Consider the following 20347-nt stretch of genomic DNA (forward strand, 5'->3'; position numbering starts at 1 on the left):
ACAGCAATTTCTCCCTTTAATTTTAAGTCCCATTTCGAGTTCATTACCCAAAAGTCCCCTTTCTCCTCTTGAAGTTCCTCTCTCTGATGGATGTGTGCTGCTACAGAGGATCCAGGGTTTGCTGGTGCTGCTGTTGGGGGGTGTCAGCCTGGGGATTTCTCTGACAGGAGATGTCTTGGGTACAACACTTCCTTGTTTCCAGGCTGAGCCACAGGGTGTCTTGTGGCTGACAACAAGATCCAACAGGATCAGAAATGTGTATTGCTCTGGGTGTGACTTCCAGGGCACACAGGAGACTTCTGGTCAACTGGAATCTCTGAATGTGCCTGTAGAGAACCCATAAATCTGTATCACAGGCAAAAAATGAACCTGTAGTGCCCTGGACTCTATGGAGCAATCCAACAAACACATTTTCTTGCCACTTCTTGGGGCTGGTACCATTTTACCCACAGCTCTTTGCTTGCTGGGAGGGCTCCTTCCCACTGGAAATCAACTTCCCACCTGAAACAGCCCCATGGATCCCACACTTGGAGCAGCAGAGGCTGAGGGTTGGTGCCCAAGGGGACATCCATGGAGGTTGTCGCTCCAGCCTGGGAAGAGGGGAAGGAGAAAGGAATAGAGATTTGCTTTGTGGCTGATTTTGGACCCCTCCTTTGATTTTTGAGCACAACCACCCAGACCGAGCTGTGTCCTGTGTGGGAGGAAGAGGAAGAGAATGGACTTGGCGAAGGAGCTGAGTGCATGTGCTGGGTCTGGATGCTCTCCAGGCTTCTCCCAGGCAGATCCCGCCTTCCCCACGAGCATCTCCGTGCCCTTCCAGCTCCCACCTCTACGCCGCCACCAAGACCAGCTGCGGGCTCCCTGTTTGCTCCCTCTGCTCCTCCTTGGCCTGTCCTCACCCAGCCGTGAGGCGGAGGGAGCCCTCTCCCTCTCTCTCTCCCCATCCTTCCCTCTCCTTCCCCGCCGTGCCCCGTTCAGCACAGCGAGAACCGGCGGGAGTTGATGTTCATCTTGGTGACCCCGATGAGCTTGAGGGGAGTGGAGAGGCTGAAGGAGCTGACGAGGGGGAAGTCGCAGAAGAGGTCGGCCAGCTCGTCCCTCTCCTCCAGCTCGTAGGTGGCGTCGTTGAGCATCCGCTGGTGCAGGTGACACGTCTGCTCGATCTTCAGCTTGTTGATGTCGCCGCGGAGCCGCATCAGCTGCCGGGCCAGCTGCTGGTCCTGCAGGCGCATCTCTGCCTGCAACCGGGAGGGAAGAGGGGCTTTTAGTGGTAAGTGTGGTATGTTTCCTAGAATTAATTCGTGTTTTGTAGGAAAACTTGATATAAAATCGTTTTACGTGTAAGAAATAAAGATTTTCGGGAAATTGCAGCCTCTGCTGGGAACAGAGGAAGAAACCCATTTACAACAGAAAGAAGGGTATCTCCATCAGGAGATGGGTCTCCTCCAAAGATGGGATTGCCAACGACCCAGTGATCAACACCTGATAAACATCTCATCTACATTGGCCTGGGTGTGCATCCCAGTGCCTGGTTCCCATAAATGTAATCAAGTGTCCATCCTTGCCTGGCAAACTATTCATTGGACCGGCAGCCAGGAGGAAAAGAAAAATGAATCTGCAACAGTGACCAGATGGACAAAAGGATGAGGCAACCTTCTTTCCAGCCAAAAAACTGTATAAAAACTGACCCTGCAAAAAGAGACTTAGTGAAAGGGGGGATTTGATGTGATAGAGGCCATATCTAAGGTTCACCCAGCACCGATCCTGGGCTCGGTGCTGACCTTTGTGGCTTTTTCGTATTTTTATTGGGCAATATTTCTCAATAAAATTGTTTATTGATGAAATTGGCTGATCACTTCTTACATAAAGTTTGCTGCCTCCCTGCTCGAGGCTGTGCCAGATCATGGGGAATGAAAGGATGTTGAGGATGTTGAGGATGTTGAGGATGTTGAGGGACCCGTAGAGAGAAGGGCAACAAGGCTGGTGAAGGGTCTGGAGCACAAGAACTGTGAGAAGCAGCTGAGGGAGCTGGGGGGGCTCAGCCTGAGGAGAGGAATTTCATCACTCTCCACAACTCCCTGACCAGGTGGGGGTCAGATTCTGCTCCCAGGGAACCAGCAACAGGATGAGGGAACACGGCCGTAAGCTGCTCCTGAGGAAGTTTAGGCTGAATATTATGGAAATGTTCTTCACAGAATGAGTGATTGGGCATGGAACGAGCTGCCCAGGGAGGTGGCAGAGTCACCTTCCCTGGAGGTGTTTACAAAAAGGATAAATGTGTCATGGTCTGGTTGACAAGGTGGTATTAGGTCATAGCTTGGACTCAATCTCAACCTAGCTGATTGTGTGAACTCATCTAGAGGTGCTTGATCTGTGAGAGAGACAGGGATCTTCCAAGCCAGCAATGCATCCCAAAAATATACCAGCTCAGGATGGGGAATTTTTAACAATTGAGAAATTCCGTGCCTGCTTGTATTTTCAGGAGCACCAGGAAACTGGAATTAAAGCTGTGCCAAGGCTGTTGGCTTGGGTATCTGTCAGGCTTCAGAGCCTCCATCTCAACATTAAACAAAGCCCAAATTAATTTTGCTCATAAGGCAGCAGCCACAGGGAGACAGACCAATTAGAGGTGGAAAGGACCAATTAAAAGAACACCAAATAAGTGATCCCCAAATACTCAGCCTGGCTTTTCCAGCCTGCATAAATCAGAGCTGGTCCATGACAGACTCCACCTCCCCTGTGGCTTATTTTATCTTGATGATTTCAAGCGGCTCTCAGGATGAGACCTCCATGGTTTCCCACAGGACAGAGAAATACAACCTCCAAGGTAATGATCTAAGTGTTTTGGAGGTTTGTTTTTTTTTTTTCTCCCTTTGCACCTGGCTTGGGAAGGTGGCAGATTCAGAAGCAATGGAAGGAAAGAAGTCTTTTCTTAAAAAAAAATATCTAACTCATAAGTAAGAAAATTCATTGCCACAGGATGCTGTGGGTAGTGAAGGAAGGAGGTGAACACTTGGTGTGGGAATCAGCCTGGTAAACACAGGAGCAGGCAGGGCAGGAAAAGCAGATCAAGACAATTCCCACTTCCCACCCCACTTCGCTCCTCACAGAAAAGCAACAAACCCACAAAAGCTACAAAGAAAAGAAGGTGGGAAAGAAGCTCAACAGGCCCAACAGAAGGGGCTGGAACAGGATGATTTCTAAGGTCCCCTCCAACTCAGCCAGTTCTAGGACTCTGTGATTCTGCATTTTGGGATAAACGTCCCTTTCCTGGATTTTAGCAGCATGGATGTGATCAGACCATATCAGTTTCCCTCCAGGCCTGAAAATGAGCTGCTCAATTTGTGGGTGCAGATGAAGCTCCGGGGGAAGGGAGGAAATTATTCCTGGCCTGGAGGTTTGTGCACATGAAGATGCAGAAGGGAAGGGAGGAGGGAAAGCTCCCCTGGAGAGACCCCATTCAGACCCTGATATTCCCACATGAGACTTTTCCACACCTGACACAAGGGCTGCTGCAAGGAGGGTGTGAACCAAAGCAGCCTTGGGGTTGTTTTATCTTGTGCCATAATCCATCATCCTCCAGGCAATCACAGAACCCCAGAATGATTTGGGTTCAAAGAGACCTTAAAGACCATCCAGTGCCACTCCCTGCCGTGGGCAGGGGCGCCTTCCACTATCCCAGGTTTCTCCAAGCCCCATCCAACCAGCCCTTGGACACTTCCAGGGATGGGAAGCTGTGCCAGGGCCTCACCATTCTCACAGGGAAGAATTCTTTTTTAGTATCTAAATCCCTTCAAACCCAAACCATTCTATGATTCTCTGACACTACAGAGACATCCTGGAGGACCTTGCCTGATGCTCCCAGCCAGCAATAAGACTCCAGCTTGGCTGTCTGGATTAAGTGACCTTTGTACCAATCTCTGAGTGAATCTCTATTACTGTCTCAGGAAATTGTTGGCAGGGTTGTTGTCATTTACCTTTATCAAAAAAAACCCCACTATTTCCTCTCAGACCTCATAACCTGTGCCCCTGGCAGAGCAATGCCACTTGGCAGGTTTTTATTCTTCCACCTGAGTTGCAATAAAAAAAAAAAAAAAAAATCATTCTGTTGATATTTTTCCCTGTCTCACAACAAATGCTGCCATTTTATCAGGGAGGTTATCACAGATGTTATTGAAGTGACCCTGGGTCATTCTTTCTTCTTGGTGTATCGACTTACCTAAGAAATGCCAACAAAAGCTTTCATTGAATATTTTGAAAGAATGTGGGATTAAAAAAGCCTCTGCTGCCAAAAAAAAAAAAAAAAAAAGAAAAAGGAAAAGACATTCAAAAGAGAATTATGAGACCATTGTGGAAAGGAGTGTGAGTTATAGGTGCTTTTTTTCTCTTGCAAACCAGCTTTGCATTTTTTGATCGGTTCTTGCTTTCCCTCTCTTTTGAGGAATCCATTTGATTTCATGCAAGCTGGAAGGCAAAGACCTCCAGAAAATAAAGATAAAGGAACAAAGCCTGGCAATGGTTGACTAAAACCGTGTGGATGTGGCACTTGGGGACATGGTTTAGTGGTGGCCTTGGCTGTGCTGGGTAAAAAGTTGGACTCGATGATTTTCGGGGGCTTTTCCAACCTTAACAATTCCATGTTTCTACGAGAGGATGGTGCACAAAAGAGGAGACGGAAGATGGGATGAGGGCTGTCACTGCCTGGGCACCCTTGAAGGCTGCTTTGTCTTCCCACAGGCTTGGGAGTTCCTTGCCTGGTGACAGGTCCTGTGGGGGCAGCTCTGTGGGGTGACAACCAGGCAGAGGGTGGAGCATGAAAACTGAGCTGCTCTGCAGGGCATCAGTTCTCACTCTCCACACTCATCCCTGGGGCTTGGCTTGAGATGCAAACCCTCTGTCCTGCATCCATGGAGTTGCCCCATTAAACACTGCCCTGTTCAAACCCTCCCAGAATATTGAGCAGATTTTCAGCCAGAACCCAGAAATCCTTGTTCTCCTTCCCTTTCCCAGAGGCTCTGCACAAATACTAAAACCATTCCCCCCGTCCCATGCTGAGGACCAAACAATTGCTGGAAAGGATGAGTGATGTCCCTTTAAAAGCAGCACTGTCAGGCCAGCAGAGCTCCACAGAGCTGCCTGGGAATGAATAATGGGATTACAGGGGCCACATCACGGGAAGCCGTGGGGTTTTTGGTTTTTGCAGAGTTCACCCACAGGGTCAGTCACCGCGAGGTAACTCCACACTCCAGTTTATCCCTGTGAGGTGGCAGCAGGATCTCACACATGGATGCAGCACCCTGGAGAAACCCCTGGACAGCATCCAGCAGAAACAAGGCTTTTGATTTCCTTTGATCTTCTCATAGCCAGAGCAGGAAGCGCCTTAGGTGTGTCTTGCTCATAAAAACCAATATTTTAACCCATTCTGCCTCTCTCTGCACACCCAGCCCCAGCTGTTTCTCACCAGTAAGGCTGGGGAAGGTTGTTGGAATGGACAGGATGCTGGATTGAACTTCCCAGGTTGGAAGGGGGAATCAAACTCGGGTCCTTCCTGGCAGTGAAACAACTGCTGGATTGAAATGCAAAGCTGGACTGTGGGATCTTATGAACCTAGGGAGGATTTTCTGCTTGGACTGAGCCTCAGAGTTTCCCAGGGATGTTTAATATGAGTGAGGGACAGAAAGCTTTGGGTGCATCCTTTCCTGTTTTCTAGGTGGCTCCTCCTAAATAGCCACAAGCAATTGCCTTCAATTTTGCCTTCAACAGACAGCAAGACCAATAATCTTCCCATTTTCAGCAGTCCATCTTTTCTCTGCATTGCTTTTGGAGGATTTTCAGCAGGCAGCACTTCAAGGCATGGAGATGAGGAGCTCTTTGGGATTTCCCTCTCTTCCCAAAAGAGAAGAATCCCATGGATGAAGTCCCAGCCTGGTCCATGAAGCTCAGGGGGATGGTCTGTGGAGAGGCAACTTGTCCCACAGGGCCAGTTCTTTTTATTTCCAAAAGATCAAGAGAAACTGAAATGTGAACTGGCACTTTCCTGAGCGCAGCCACTTGGATTCAAGCACAAAGGAGCACAGGCCACTTGTCAGATCTCTGCCAAACCTTTCAGACAAGTCCACACTGTCTTTGTTTTGGTCTGGAGCTTCTTCAAAGGTGCTCAGATGCCACCCTGTCGTGGCTAATTTTAGGTGCTCACACCCTTGTGGTGCAACCCACAACCCCAGATGAGTTATCCCAGATCCTTCTGGAGCACCTGGGAGTTACCCACCACCAAACCCCAAGAGACCTTTGCCAGCTGGACCATGCAAAGCCTGTCATGGGTCCCAAATCTCACTCCTCCTCAGTGTTGTTTAGTCTGTGTTGCCTCCCTTCCACCCCAGAACGGGGTGGCTGCACCCAAATGGACCCTTGGGGATCATCCTGTTCCAAAATAAATCCTAAACTCTTCCCTTCTTTCAGCAATTTAACAGTAGACATCACAGAGTCACAGAGTGGTTTGGGATGGAAAGGACCTTAAAGCTCATCCCATTCCACTCCCTGCCACAGGCAGCGACACCTTCCACTATCCCAAGTTGCTCCAAGCCCCATCCAGCCTGGTCTTGGACACTTCCAGGGGTCCAGGGGCAGCCACAGCTTCTCTGGGAAACCTGTGCCAGGGCTTCACCACCCTCATAATGAGGAAATTTGCTGCTGCATCATTGTTTAAATTCACTGAAGCACTTATTCAGACATCATGAGTACCCCAAATGGAAATAAAAGCACTTAATATTTAATAAAAAATAATCTGACCAAATAATCTGACCAACAGGACACAGGTGTTTAATGATTCCCCAGGAGGGACCATTAGACAGTTGTGTTCCTTTTCAAGTCTTTCCTGCATTCTGGTTCACACCCCTCAGATTTCAGTGCCAAACTGGTGAATTTGAGATAGAAAACTCATTTTTTTTCCTGAAAGGACAAAGCTAGAACTGTTCTAAGATGTCCCTGTTCATAGGGTTGTGTTTCAGCCATGCTTAGGAGAGAGGAGACTTTGAGTGCTTAATTTCATAACTTGTAAAACCTGGCAAATTTAAAAAAAAAAAAAAAAAAAAGAGCAAAGTGTGACCCCTCCAGTCCTGGAGTCTGTCACCATCCCTGGGCTGGTGATGTTTTTGCTCTCAGCACAGATGAGGAGCTGCCACACTTGACAGTGCAAAGGCAAACACAAGGGCAAAGAAGAGGCAGGAGGAGCTGGGGAGGGAAAGGCTCCAGCCCCGGGGCAGCTCAGCACATGGTGAGAGCTGCAATTTGCTCCTACACCTCCACAGAACCTCCCAGCACCAAAAAAACAAAAACAAAAACAAAAACAAAAACAAAAACAAAAACAAAAACAAAAACAAAACAAAAAAAAACCCCAAAAAACCCAAAACAACAACAACAAAAAAACCCAAAACCAACCAACCAACCAAACAAAAAAACACAAAAAAACCCCAAACAAACAAACAAAAAAACCACCAAAAAAACAACCAACCAACAAAAACAAGAGCAGTTTTCATGTCTGAATAAATCAGCTTCTCAGGGCCAGGTTCTCAGCAGGTCCCAGCTGACGTGGCTGGCTGAGGCTCTGTGGGTTTATGTCAGCCCCACAAATCCGGGCCAGAGCCTGGTGTGCAGAACCAGGGTCTGGGACGAGTCACGTGAGGTGACAGGACAAGAAAAGCAGATGGACAATAAAACCTTGGGTTTGTCTTCTGCTTTGCCTCTCAGTGTGAGCAGCCTGAAGCTGGCTGGAGCCAAATCAGACAGACTCTGAAGACAGAGAGGAAAATTCCTTGCAGTGTCAGATGATGCCTTTTGTGCAGGTTGGGAGTAACAAGAGATAGGGCAAGAGGAAATGGCCTCAAGTTGCACCAGGAGAGGTTTAAATCGGAGATTAGGAAAAATTTGTGCAGCAAAAGGATTGTCCAGCCCTGGCACAGCTGCCCAGGGCAGTGGAGGAATCCCCATCCCTGGAGGGATTTGAAGGCTGTGTGACTTGGGGACATGGTTTAGTGCTGGGAAGTGGTTGGACTCATTGATCTTAGAGGGCTTTCCCAACCTAAACCCTTCTGTGATAGTTCTAGATTTACTCTCTCCTGCCTCTGCTGCTTTTGGCTGGGATAGAGTCAAACCCAAAACTGGGTCATCCTGTACCAATTGCCTGTTGGGAACAGTCCCCAGCATGTGCAGACTCCTGAAGCTCCAAGTGCTTGGCAGGACACTCCCTGGGACGAGCCAGAACTTTTTCAGGGTGATGCTGTTGAAACAACCCAGCCTGAACACGCTGGGAGCAATGCTGGGGGCTGGGGGTGATGGAGCTGCACACTCTGCATTTCATCCCGTAAGGACACGGCTGCTGCACTTCCTTCCTGCATGGAAAGAATCTCCACATTCACCAGCTTTTGCCCCTTCATTGGATAGGTGAATCCTACAGACCTTAAAGAACCATATGTGGAATCACAGAAGTGTGGAATGGTTTGGGTTTGAAGGGAAAAACAAAGCTCATCTTGTTCCACCCCCTGCCATGGACAGGGACAACTTCCACTATCCCAGGTTGCTCCAAGCCCTGTCCAGCCTGGCCTTGGACATTTCCAGGGATCCAGGGGCAGCCACAGCTCCTCTGGGTGCCCTCACCACCCTCACAGGGAACAATTCCATTCCAATATCCCATCTATTCCTGCCCTCTGGCAGTGAGAAACCATTGCCCCTTGTCTTGTCCCTCCAGGGCCTTGTCCAAAGTCTCTCTCCATCTTTCTTGTAGGCTCCTTCAAGAACTGGATCACCACAATTAGGTCATCCCAAAGCCTTCTCCAGGCTGAACAAGCCCAATCCTCTCAGCCTTTCCTCACAGCAGAGCTGCTCCATCCCTCTGATCATCCTGGTGCCTCCTCTGGACTCTTTCCAGCAGCTCCAGGTCCCTCTGCTGTTGGATCCCAGATCTGGAGGCAGCTCTGCAGGTGGGGTCTCACCTGAGAGGGGCAGAGGGGACAGAATTCTCCCCTTTCCTGCTGCCCACACTGAGGGATCAGCCCAGGATCTGGTTGGTTTCTGGGCTTCATCCTGCTATGGAGCCTTCCTGATGGCTTTGCTACCACAACATGAGGAAAAGGGAGGAAAAAAAATCTTGTCTGTGTCGGGACGTTTGGAAGCTTGTTCATTTCTTTGACAAGAAACTGGATTTCACCCTTGAAATGTAATGTGAAATGCACCTTTTGGTTCCAGCAGCGTGTGATGGGATGGCCTGGCTGTGCTCCCTCTGCCTGCTGCCAGCTCTTATCCGCACTCGTGCCTCCAGCACGGTCATTTCACCCTGTGGTCAGTCAAAAAATTGCTCTCTCTTTTGGGGAAATTGTTCTAAATTACCAGTCACGTCCAGATCCAGCAAAGACCCGTATAATTAAGTGGCTGGGAAATGGAAAAGGAGGAACAATTAGGGTTTGCTTGGCCTTTTCTCATCTTTAATTTAAACTTTCATTTTTTTGACAGATGGGGGTTTAGATACCACACCCCAGTGTAAGGAGTAGAATCAGACTCTAAGACAATTTGTATTTCCATCATGGGCAGAGATTGAAAGAAAACCCCAAATCTTTTAAAATCCAGGGTTCTGAGCAGGAAAATCTGTGCCTTATGTTCTTTGATCATCTTGAGATTTGGGTGAATCTCAAATTCAGAGTGTGAATTTAAGATTGCACCCGGATTCAGGTCACAGATCTGGAGCTGAGGTTCTCCAGAGCACTGAGGGGTTGTAGGGGATCATCTCAAAGCTGTTCCTAACAGTCCTGAATTCCTGAAAGCCACGATCCTGAGAAACAAAATCACCAAAGTGCAATATCCAAGAACCACCTCTGTAAATAAATCCTCAGGGGGTCAGTGGAGTTGGGTGAATGCAGCAGGAGAAAGTTGACAAATCAACATTATCTGAAGCAAAAGTCACAAAGAAATCTTTAAAACTGTTACTCATTTCTGTCAGAAGTTTTCCTCAGAGATTTCAATGCTTCTCAAAAACAAAGTGCCTGCACAGGAACGTTTTCACAAGTGTTGGCCACAAGTGAAGTCCCAGACCCTGTTGTGAATATTCCTGCTGGGACTCACAGGCAAAATTCCAGCTGGGCAATAGGAACAAAGCCACGTGTCATGAGTCACTTCCAGTGATTTGGGCCAAAAAAACCACACTTTTCATGCCAGTGAGGAGAAGGGGAGGATCACTGGGGAAGGGTGCTTTGGGTGTCTGATTGCTTCTACTCTTGTGAAGAGCACCTGAACTCAGTCTCCAGCTCTGACAGGAACATATCCCTCCCATCGACCTCCAGAAAATCACAGAATACCCTGAGCTGGAAGGGACCCACAAGGATCATTGAATCCAACTCCTGGCCCTGCTCAGGACAACCCCAAAATCGCTCTGTGTGTCTGAAAGCATTTTCTAAACACTTCTTGAACTCTGTCAGGCTTGGTGCAGCCTCCTGGGAATTATCCCCAGGCTGTGCTGACTCCTGAGCTCTGCTGGGAGCTGGGTCAGGCCCAGGATAAATTTGTGCCAAAGACCATGATAGCAAAGTGACAGAGAAAAGGCAAATTCCCGCCCTGTGCCCTGGCTGTCTGGATTTTCCTTGCACAGTTCCTAGAAAGGACAAAGCAATTTTGTCCTCTCCCTCTCTGAAATGTCCAGCACATAACCACCAGAAATAAAGAGATGTGTGATATAGGGCCTAAAGCTGGGGGGGGAGGATGACTGAAATGTGGACAGGATTTGAAGAAGAAGAAAAAGGCAACAGAGGATGGGTCTGGAAGAGCTGCAACAAGTGATGGAAAACACAAGGAGTGATGGAAAATACGGCGACTGATTGTTGCCTTTCCACCTGGGGCTGAAGGCAGGTAGGAACAAGGAGCTTCCCCACTCTTTCATTTTTATCCCTCTTGAAAATCTGTGCTGACAGGGACAGGCAATCACTCACCAGCTCCTTCCTGAGCCACGTCAGAGCTTCATCGATGCTCTCGAAGCCACCAATTCTCCCTGAGGTGACAGTCCCTTTGTCCTGGGCAGGGCTCCCATTGAGGTGCAGCTGCACCTTCCTCATGGGGACAGTCTCCCCCGGGGTCTTTTTGGCCTTGGTGGCCTCGTCCTCCCCCTCTGCCTCAGGCTGGGGGCTCTTCCAAGCCTGCTCCTCCAGCTTTGCCTTCCATTCCAAGTAGGAAGGGCGCCTGGTCTCCAGTCTCAGCTTCTCTGTCAATGCCTTGAGGGTCCTCAGGTGATCATCCGGAGGAGGAACGCCCCCAGAACCAGCATCTGTGCTGTCCAGAGCCTCTTCTATTTGGATTTGGGGCACAGACATCCTCTCTGGGAGTCCAAAGGCATAGAGGTGGGCTGGAGAGGACCAAGGATGGAGCTGAGAAGCCTTGAAGTTTGACCAGATGTCACAAGGTGCTCAACACAGCTCAACACAGGAGGACAGCTGAGGTGTGGGCCCCTGCTCAAGCACCAAACCAGCCTTGGGTGAACACCTAGAAGGAAAAAAAAAATGTTTTGAGAAGGAAAAGGGAGTGAGGAAAGAGAGACAGCTCTTGCTGGAGCAGGGGAGTGAGAGTTTTGGGAGAGGCTCAGCGCCAAGGTGCTGCTGGGGAGGGTGACCTCACCTCGGTTATCTGAGTGCTCTGGGGCAGGACCAGACAGGCTCTGGCTTTTAGCAAAGCTCTGGTTACCTACACCTCCAGTCTTAACTCAAGGGGCCACAGAAAGGTTGCCAAGAAGGCCGGGACACATTCCCAGACCCCAAAGTCCTCTGGAGACAGCAGTGGCTGATGCTGGATGTTGGGCTCTTTCACTGATTTTCTGTCTGGCAAACCCACATTTCCCCATTTGGGCAAATCAGGTCCAGATGGAACAGGGCAACTGGAAATAGGGGAAGTTTAGGTTAAGTATTAGGAAGAAATTCTTCCCTGTGGGGGTGGTGAGGCCCTGGCACAGCCCAGAGAAGCTGTGGCTGCCCCTGGATCCCTGGAGGTGTCCAAGGCCAGGCTGGATGGGACTTGGAGCAACCTGGGATAGTAGAAGGTGTCCCTGCCCATGGCAGGGGGTGGCACTAAATGAGCTTTAAGGCCCAAAATATCTGTGATTCTGTGAACCCAAACTTCTCCCAAGAGTTTGAGTCAAAAGGAGAACTGGAGAAAAGGACTAATCCTTCCCTACACCATCCCCCCTCTGGTTTTACAGGTCTGGGGTTGGTTCTGGGTTTGCTAAAGCTGCAGCCTGAGGATTCAGTTCCCTCCTGACCCTCTGGCTCCAGTCAGGAACATGGTCCCAGATGTGTGAGGAACCAGCTGGGGTTCCATGCTTTGGGTTCAGACACAGAGGGACTTGGACTTGTGGTTTCCATCACTGCCCATGCCCAGTTTGTCCAGTGGGAATGGCCCCTTGCAAACACCCCTGGGAGCAGTAGCACAGAGAAGCCAGGAGCTTCCTCTCCACTTCTCCTCCTGTCAGCACTCATGGAAGCTGTGCCCAAAGCTGCTCTGACAAACCCTGGCACCTGGAGGGGCTGGGGACTCAACTCTTCAAGAGTTAAGCTCAGGCAGCTTCTGTATTCATTTGCTGGCAGGATCAGGTAAGAGACATTCTCAAGGTCGTGTGCTCGTCTATAGCTGAGCTAGGAATAGATCCAGAGCTCTCTTCTGAACATCAGGCACAAAAACAAAATGCTTTTCTGCCTGCCTGGTGAGATGCCTGGAAAACCAGGCAGGATGTGTGCAGCTTCCTAGAATCACTCAGCCATTCTTCTCCCTGCCATTTCCACAAAGGCATGTGCAGCTCTGAAATCCAGACCATAATTACACCCCTCCAACCTTTTCAGTAAGAAGATTCAATTTAAAATAAACACCGAGCGAGAGCAAGACTTATCCCAACAATTGTGGGGGCACATGAGCTGAAGGAGGAGTTGATAGTGTACACACAGACAGTGTGGGGGTGGAGAATTAGTCATCTTGTGGTCTCCTTCCTGCTCTTATTTATGTTAATGAGAGTTTTACGGGGAGAGGGAGCACTCACAGACACTCTGTCAGGTTGAAGCCAACAGCTCTCGTGCCTGGAACAGGAATAATTTTCTTTCTTCTCTTGAAAAGGAGAGGGGAGAGCCGTGGGCTGCCCTGTTGGAGGGGTGCTCTGCAGCTCTCAGGGCATGTCAATGAATTTACCTTTCCTCCCGCTCCAGCCTCCCCAAGTCAATAAAGGAAAACAAGTAATGACTTTAAAGACCCCATTTCTGAGCTTTTTTTTTTCTTTTTTTTCTGTCCTATGAAACCTCTGTGGAGATTTCTGAGGGTGACCCAAACCCAGCAGTCCAGGAGTCCACTGCAGTTCCACACTGGGCTGCTGGCTCTGCTAATCCCCAGCAAAGATCATATTTTTATCGTTTTCTGGATGCCACAGCTACAAAGCAGAGCCCCACACAAACTCTTTTGTCCTGTTCTTCAGCGTGTGTGGAATCCTCAGGGTGGGAATGGCCCCTGGTATTTGAGCACTGGGCACAGCTCAGTTAACATTTAGAGCATTGGACCATGAAAACAGGACAGCAGCTTGGAGCATCCCCTTTGTCACAACCCTGCTGTCATCTCCCCCTCCCTGTCACCACAGCTCCCAGCAGCTTTGGAGGAGATTTGGTCTTTCTGCCCTAAAAGCAGCATCGATTCAGCCGATGCTTCACTTTCTCTCCGGTGTAACACGAAACGTCTCATTCGCTCTGCAGGGACATCCCCTAAACTGGCAGCTCTCTTCTTCAGCCTGTCCAAAGTCTGAAGTGACAGAAAGGAGCCACCTCTAATTTCCTATCAATATCTTGGACTTGGATCAAAGACCTGCCGTGGAGAAAGAGATCTGAAAGTTTTAAGTGTGTGAAAAATGCGCTTGTGCTGTAACACAAACCCTTTGGTGCCTGAGAGTTACCCAATTCCCAGGTACAAACCTGCCTTTGGCTCAAATCCACATCCTCCCAGTCACCCTGCCCCTGGGCTAGGCTCCCCCTGGGCCGGCCTGTGTGAGGGGATTTAAGTGATTAATCCCTGATTTGTCTCATTATCACACTTGCCGCAGGGAGCTCCTGCCACTCCTAATTAAGGGTAACAAGTTCAGCCCCAAAACAGGGTGAGGGTTTGCTCACACCTCACTAAGAACCTCTGCTCAGGGGTTTTCCCCCTTCCTTTAGATGAATCCTGAAAGCACAAAACACAACAGGTCACTGAGACAACCAAAAAAACCCTTTTAATTTCTTTCTTGGGTTAGGTTTCCATTGGAGAAGTCAACTGACCTACCCCAAGGGATCAGCACAAGTCTCGATGGAGAAATTATAGGAATGTTAAACTGGGAGTTCAACAATTAGCCAAGGTGGAGGTGTGGGAGCAATTTATTCTTCCTCCTTCACTATTCCTGGTGGACTGTGGATTCCTGTAACACCGTTTCTTATTGCAGGGGAGCAGCAGCGACTGCAGGAGTCTGTGTTAGAGGAATTCTGCTCCTCTTGGGGCTGGGAAGACAAAAAAAGCCTCAATATGAGACAAAACCTCAGCTGACAAAAGCCCTTTTACCCACACAGACCACGGATGACACTCCTGGCATGGAGCAAACAGGGCAGAAGCAGTGGTTCAACCTGTGAATGACCTTCAAAAAGCACCTCAGCTCCTTTGTGCCTCAGTTTCCTTCTCACAGAGAACTCAGTCCGTGCAGCTGGCCTTCAGGGGAAAAGCTCTGGGGATTTTCAGAGATGTACAGAATCAACGTCTGGTGTCTCCAGATCTCACCTGGGTGCCCACACACATTCCAGTTTGGTGCAGGGACACCCCCTATGATCCAGGGAGTTTGGGATGTGGTTCCCCTGACCATCTGCTCTGGAGGTTTTCACAAGGGTCACCCTGGGCCGTGCATTTACTCCCTGATCCTACAGAGGAAACCCCTGGAGTAAATCCAACCTGCCAACATCACCATCCAGCTCTGCAGCTCCCACAGCAGTGGGGGACCCTGAGCCTGAAAAGGTGGGATGAAGGAACCCCGAGGTGGAACAAGAGGTGGGGGGACAGTGCCTGGTGTGCAGGGAGAGCTGTGTTTGCCCCACTCCTTGCACAGCAATGACACAGGGATGGGGTGGGGGTGACTGACCCCCCTGGAGGTCTCTGACCCTCTCTGGGTGTCTGCTGCAGGTTGGAAGAGGGGCAGAGAGGAGGAGATGCCTGTGAGAAGGGGTTGCCATAGCAATGGAGTAAGAGAGGACTCCAGCTGCTCACGGAGGTGGATGGATGTTCCGGAGCATCCTCAGGGCAACAGAGACTCAGAGGCCTCCGGAATGGGGTGAGGGAAGGGGAGAGCCATCAGGATCAACACTGCGACTCCCTGGAGCTGGTGGTTCCCTTTCAGGGTGGCTGCACATCACTCATTCCTTTCCCCATGCCAGAATGAGCTCTGTCAGGAGAGGAGCTGCTGTGCTGTGTGGATTTGGTGAGCTGGGGGCTCCCTCACCCTGCCAGAGCCCCCCCATCCTGCTGCTCTGCACAAGGTCCTGCAGAGCTGGAGAACAAATCCCCGACCACCCCACTGACTCTGGGGAGAGCTGATTTCCCTGGATTTTATTATCTATTAATATTAGTGTTTACCCACCCAATCCTTTTCTGTAGCAGCTGAAATCCTCTCCTGCAGAAAACTAGCCTGGTCCCAAAGTGACCTTCAGCTTCCCTCCCTTCAAAAGGACAAAACTCCAGCACCATGAAGAGCTGTCTGATCCCAAAGACAGTACATGCTCCTGGGCTGTCAGGATCAGATGCTCTCTGCCTGCTCAGGATGGTTGGGACAGGATGGAAAAGGCTCTGCTCAGGATGGAGGAGTCACGGCAGAGCCCTCGGTGACACTGAACACGCACACAAGCATAGATGTGGACATGGCATTGACAGAAAAACGAGGAAAAGGGGAAAAAAAAGAGGCTTTCCATTCATGTAAATAACCTGGAGCAAGACAAGCGTTTGCTCTGGCACAGCCTTCTGCCCAAATGGCCTCCAGAAAGAGCCCTGAACACTGCAAGGGAGGAGGGGAGAGCAGTGGGGGCTGCAGGAAATCCATCAGAGGAGAGGAGGGATGCAGAAATGGCTGCCCCAGCCCTGGAAGTGTCCAAGGGCAGGCTGGATGGGGCTTGGAGCGACCTGGGACAGTGGAAGGTAGAAGATGGATGAGCTTTATGGAAGGGACCTCCCTTCCACCCCAAACCATTCTGTGATTCTGTGAGATCGGAGGGGACCAGTTCACACTCCCTGCCCCAAGGCACTTCTCCCTGGCTGATTTCCAGCATCACCGGCAGAGTCAGAACCTGTTTCAATAAACACATCTGCACCTCCCTGCCCGACTACACCTCATCCCTCCTGCGTCCCCCACACAGCTCCTAGCAGGCTCCTGGTGAGGGAGAAGGGCTGAGGCTGCTGCCTGCTTCAGAGGGACCCTTGCAGCTCCATTTTCAGGCCAGTTAGGCTTCCCTCGATCAGCAGATTTCCAGGCTTTGTCTGGAAATCTTGCATGAAGGAGTATTTGGCATTCCAGCAAACCAGTGTTCCAGTCAGCTGGAAGTAGCTGCAAACTGGGGAGCTGAACGGGGTCAATGCTTTCAACCCATCGGCCCAAACCAGGTAGGATTCCTCTTAGGAGGAGAAGGATTAAGGAGCAGAAGCAAAGGCAAGTTTTCAGGCTTTTGGTGAAGTCACCGTATCCATCCTCAGGGTGTTCTTCTGAGGAGCTATGGATTGTGGGCTCGGGCTTCTTCTCCACACACTGCCCCAGGCTCCCAGCAGGTTTTGGGGCTGATGTCGGAGGTGGCACACCTAACCTGTTCCCAGAGATGCCCCCAAAGGGCTCGTGGCTTGGCACAGCCGGTTGTTCCCCTTTTTCCCTGCTGCCACTCCAAGCACGGCCGCGTTTTCAGCAAGGAGAGGCGGGGACCTCTGTGCCCGTGTGCCCAGGGTAATGAAAAGGGCTGGGATTCCTTGGGAATGAGCCAGGGCAGGCTGAGAAATGTTCTCTTCCCAGGAGACTAGTACGGGGAGTTATTTTTTCCCCCCAAATGCAGCATGCAAGGGTGTGTTTTCAGAAAGAAAGAAAAAAAAAAAACCCCTAACCTTTTTCTTTTTGTTTTGTTGAGCTCCAATCTGCCCAGCACTGAGCTCAGCCCCTGCAGGGACAATGCCAGAGCCAGCTCTCACTGGAGACCTCCAGGCTCCAAGTTAACATGATCAGGGGAATGGGGTCAGCCCCTCGGTGACCCCCTAATCCCCTTTACATGCCCCTTGTCCCATCCAATTATCCAAACCATGATCGTCCAACCTCTGTCCTCAGACCTGTCTTCTCCCAGTGCTGAGCTGCACTGTGGGGTTTAACATCATTTAAAATCAGCTGGCTGCAAACAGACCCTCCTCTCCCTCCCCCCAGAAGGGCTACGCTGCTCGGAGGCTGATTATTTATATATATATAATTTTTTTTTTCTTTTTCCCTGCAGTGTCTCTGCTACATTTTGCAAACACCTAATGGCTGCAGGGCTGTTGCAAGCCCGGAGCCCGGCAGAAGCCGGATTCCTCCCGTTCTGCTGGATTTTTGTGGTGCACAGACCACCCCCCATGAAGGGAGGGGGGGATTTTAATAGGCATTTGAAAGCAGAGAAGAGCTGAGACGCAAAAAAACCCCAGCAGCAGCTCCCGTGTGCTGAAATGATGGCTGGCACAGAGCAAAGCCACAGCAGCCAAAACAGCCTCGTTCCCGCTGGAAAGTGGGGAGTTCCTCGGATACAGGGGATGAGCAGACAAAGCCAGAGGAATCAGCCGGGCACGGCTCCTCGCTGGAAGCCAGGAACTTGGTTTTCATCCATTTCTCCCCCCTTTTCATCAGCCCCCCTTCCCCTCCGCTGAGGTCCCCGATGTAGAAAAGCTCCGGAAGGTGCAGGATTGTGGAATAACAGGGGGAACACGGCAGGGAAACAGGGAGGGGTGTCCTTTTAGAGGGGTGGGAGAGGTGTCAGCCTGCCCGGAGCGGAGCGGGGCCAGCCTGGGATGGGGATGGGGATAGGGATGGGGATGGGGATGGGGATGCTGCTCTGGGGTGCAACACTCCGGGGCGTTCGGGCTGGGCTTGCACAAACACTCGTGCTGGGAGGGGTGTGGGCTGGCGCTATTATTTTAACAATTACCCCCAAGCTGTTCTAAAAGGCTCTGAAGAAGTTCTGACTGGGTTGGGGCTTTTTTTCTGTGTTTTCTTTTCCCCCCTCCTTGATGCAAACGTGAGCCGCGAGGGCCAGACCTGAGCAGGTGAAAACCTGCCCTGTTCAGCCTCACGGTGCCTGATCCAAAAACCCGAGGTAACAACGCCCTGCGAAAGCCACCACGCTCATCCCACCATATCTGCACTGCACAACCCCACAAACCTTTCCAGGGCTCCTGCTCCTGTCGGGCTGGAGGGGCTGAGGGAGCAACAGGTGATTGTCCCAAAACCCGGCTGCACCTCACCCGGTGCGGATAAACCCTCCCGGAGCGGGTGGGAAAAGCTCCAGGCTGCTCCCAGCCGAGAGCGAAATCCACGAACCTCAGCGGGAAGGAGGATTCCGACATTCCCAGTCAATGGGGAGCCATCTCCAGGGAATGTGGACAGGAGATTGCGGCTCAGGGGGGTCGCTTTGCAAACCCCAGACCTGCGGCACGAAGCAGCACGGCAGAGCTCAGAGCTGAACTGGGGCTCGGTGGGGTCCCCATCACCCCTCGCTGCTGCTCCCCAGGGATACGGTCCTTTCCCAGGGGTCCCCTCCAGCACCGGGCAGCTCTCCGACAGCTCCCGTGTCCCCGGGGTGGCTGTGTCCCCAAAAGCCACCACGAGCACGGAACTTACCGGGGCTGGAATCAGAGAGGGGATGGCACGGACATCTTGGCACCCTCCTTCCACCTCGGGTCGCCAACTTGGTGTTTGCAGAGCGGTGTCACCAGTGCCTCCCGGAGTCTGTCTCATCTTCCTCCTCCTCTGTGTCTCGCTTCAGAAATCTGTGTGTGGTGGTTGGTTTGTTGTTTTCCTTTTTTTTTTTTTTTTTTTTTTTTTTTTTTTTTTTTTTTTCATTTAAGGGACTTTTTTTTTTTTTTATTTTTTTCCCTCCCCAGCGGTTGCGTCAGGGCTGTTGCCTGGAGACAGGCGAGCTATTCCAGTTTGAGCTTTTCAGCGCCGATTTCCTCTCTCTCTTTCATTCATACCACCGAGCCCTGAACCTACCTCCCACCAAGCAATAACCCTGCAGAGACCTGAAAGGGAGGAGCTGCACAGCCCGGGTCCTAAACATCCTCCGGCACCCAGGAGAGGGAGGAACATCAGCGGTGCTTTCAGCGTGGAGAACAGGGATGGAGCGCTCCAGCGGAGGGCAGGTACCCTCAGGGCTTGCAGGAGATGCCCGGAGAGCTCCCGAAAGGATCTGCGGCTCTTCCCGACACCAGCCTGCTGGTGTCCCTATGCTGATCGTGTGTCCTACCATGGATATCAGCCCCACCCCGAGGAATTTGGGGTCCTCTGGCACTGGGGAGAGCTTTGGGATAACGTTTTCCAGGTGCCACAGCTTGCCCACGGTCACTGCGTGTGCCCAGGGGAATTTGGCAAGGATGTAGCAGCATCTCTGGGAAGCCTCAGGGTGGTGCCTCGGGGCTCCCTGGCTGGTACCATCCATCCCCGGGCAGAAACCAGCTTAGGAATCAGCCTGTGCCTGAATTTTGTATTGGGGAAGCTCCTGTTGCTCCTACAGCTGCCCCAGCGGGGCTGGAAACCATTTTAGCAGCTTCCGAGGAGGGATGGAGAGAAGCAGCGCCCCGGCTGCTGGCTGAGTGGGGTCCAGGATCAAAGGCAGGGGACAGAGGGGGTTTCCTTCCTTCTTTCCTTTAACCCCTCAAAGCCTCAGCACTGCTTTCCAAAGCATCCCCCACACACATCACACATCGGGGGGCTCAGAGCCACCGCCTGCCTTTGCAAAGCTGGGGCTGTGAAGGGTTAAGCCTTGGCCAACGACCCCCAAAGCCTCCAGGCCCCTTCCCACATTCCCACATTCCCACATTCAGCTTTTGTGAGAGAAACCCCTTCACAGCCTTTTTTTTTTTTTTTTTTTTTTTTTTTTCACCCTTTCCTTCTCCTGCCTGAACCATCCCTCCTCCCCCACCACGGGCAACAGGGAGAGATTTACAGCTCCTTCCTGAGCTCCAGCATGGAAGGGCTGGGGATTTCCCACCTCCCTTCGAATGCCAGGGGTACCCCAGATCCCCACAGCAATTTAGAGGGTGTGCCTGCACAGGGTTTGGAAGT

General features: G+C 51.0%; 1 protein-coding gene across 1 annotated transcript; it reads right to left on the bottom strand.

The window, feature by feature from the left end:
• Positions 1-944: 944 nt before the first annotated feature.
• FAM167A (family with sequence similarity 167 member A) lies at positions 945-19383 on the bottom strand. Its single transcript, XM_066314620.1, has 3 exons — positions 18905-19383; positions 10971-11517; positions 945-1238 (listed from the first exon to the last, which is right to left on the bottom strand). Exons 2-3 carry the CDS (start codon positions 11346-11348, stop codon positions 975-977), a joined length of 642 nt encoding a protein of 213 aa, XP_066170717.1. The 5' UTR covers positions 11349-11517; positions 18905-19383; the 3' UTR covers positions 945-974.
• Positions 19384-20347: the final 964 nt, after the last annotated feature.

Source organism: Sylvia atricapilla, chromosome 3, assembly GCF_009819655.1.
Source record: "Sylvia atricapilla isolate bSylAtr1 chromosome 3, bSylAtr1.pri, whole genome shotgun sequence".
Taxonomy (NCBI): domain Eukaryota; kingdom Metazoa; phylum Chordata; class Aves; order Passeriformes; family Sylviidae; genus Sylvia; species Sylvia atricapilla.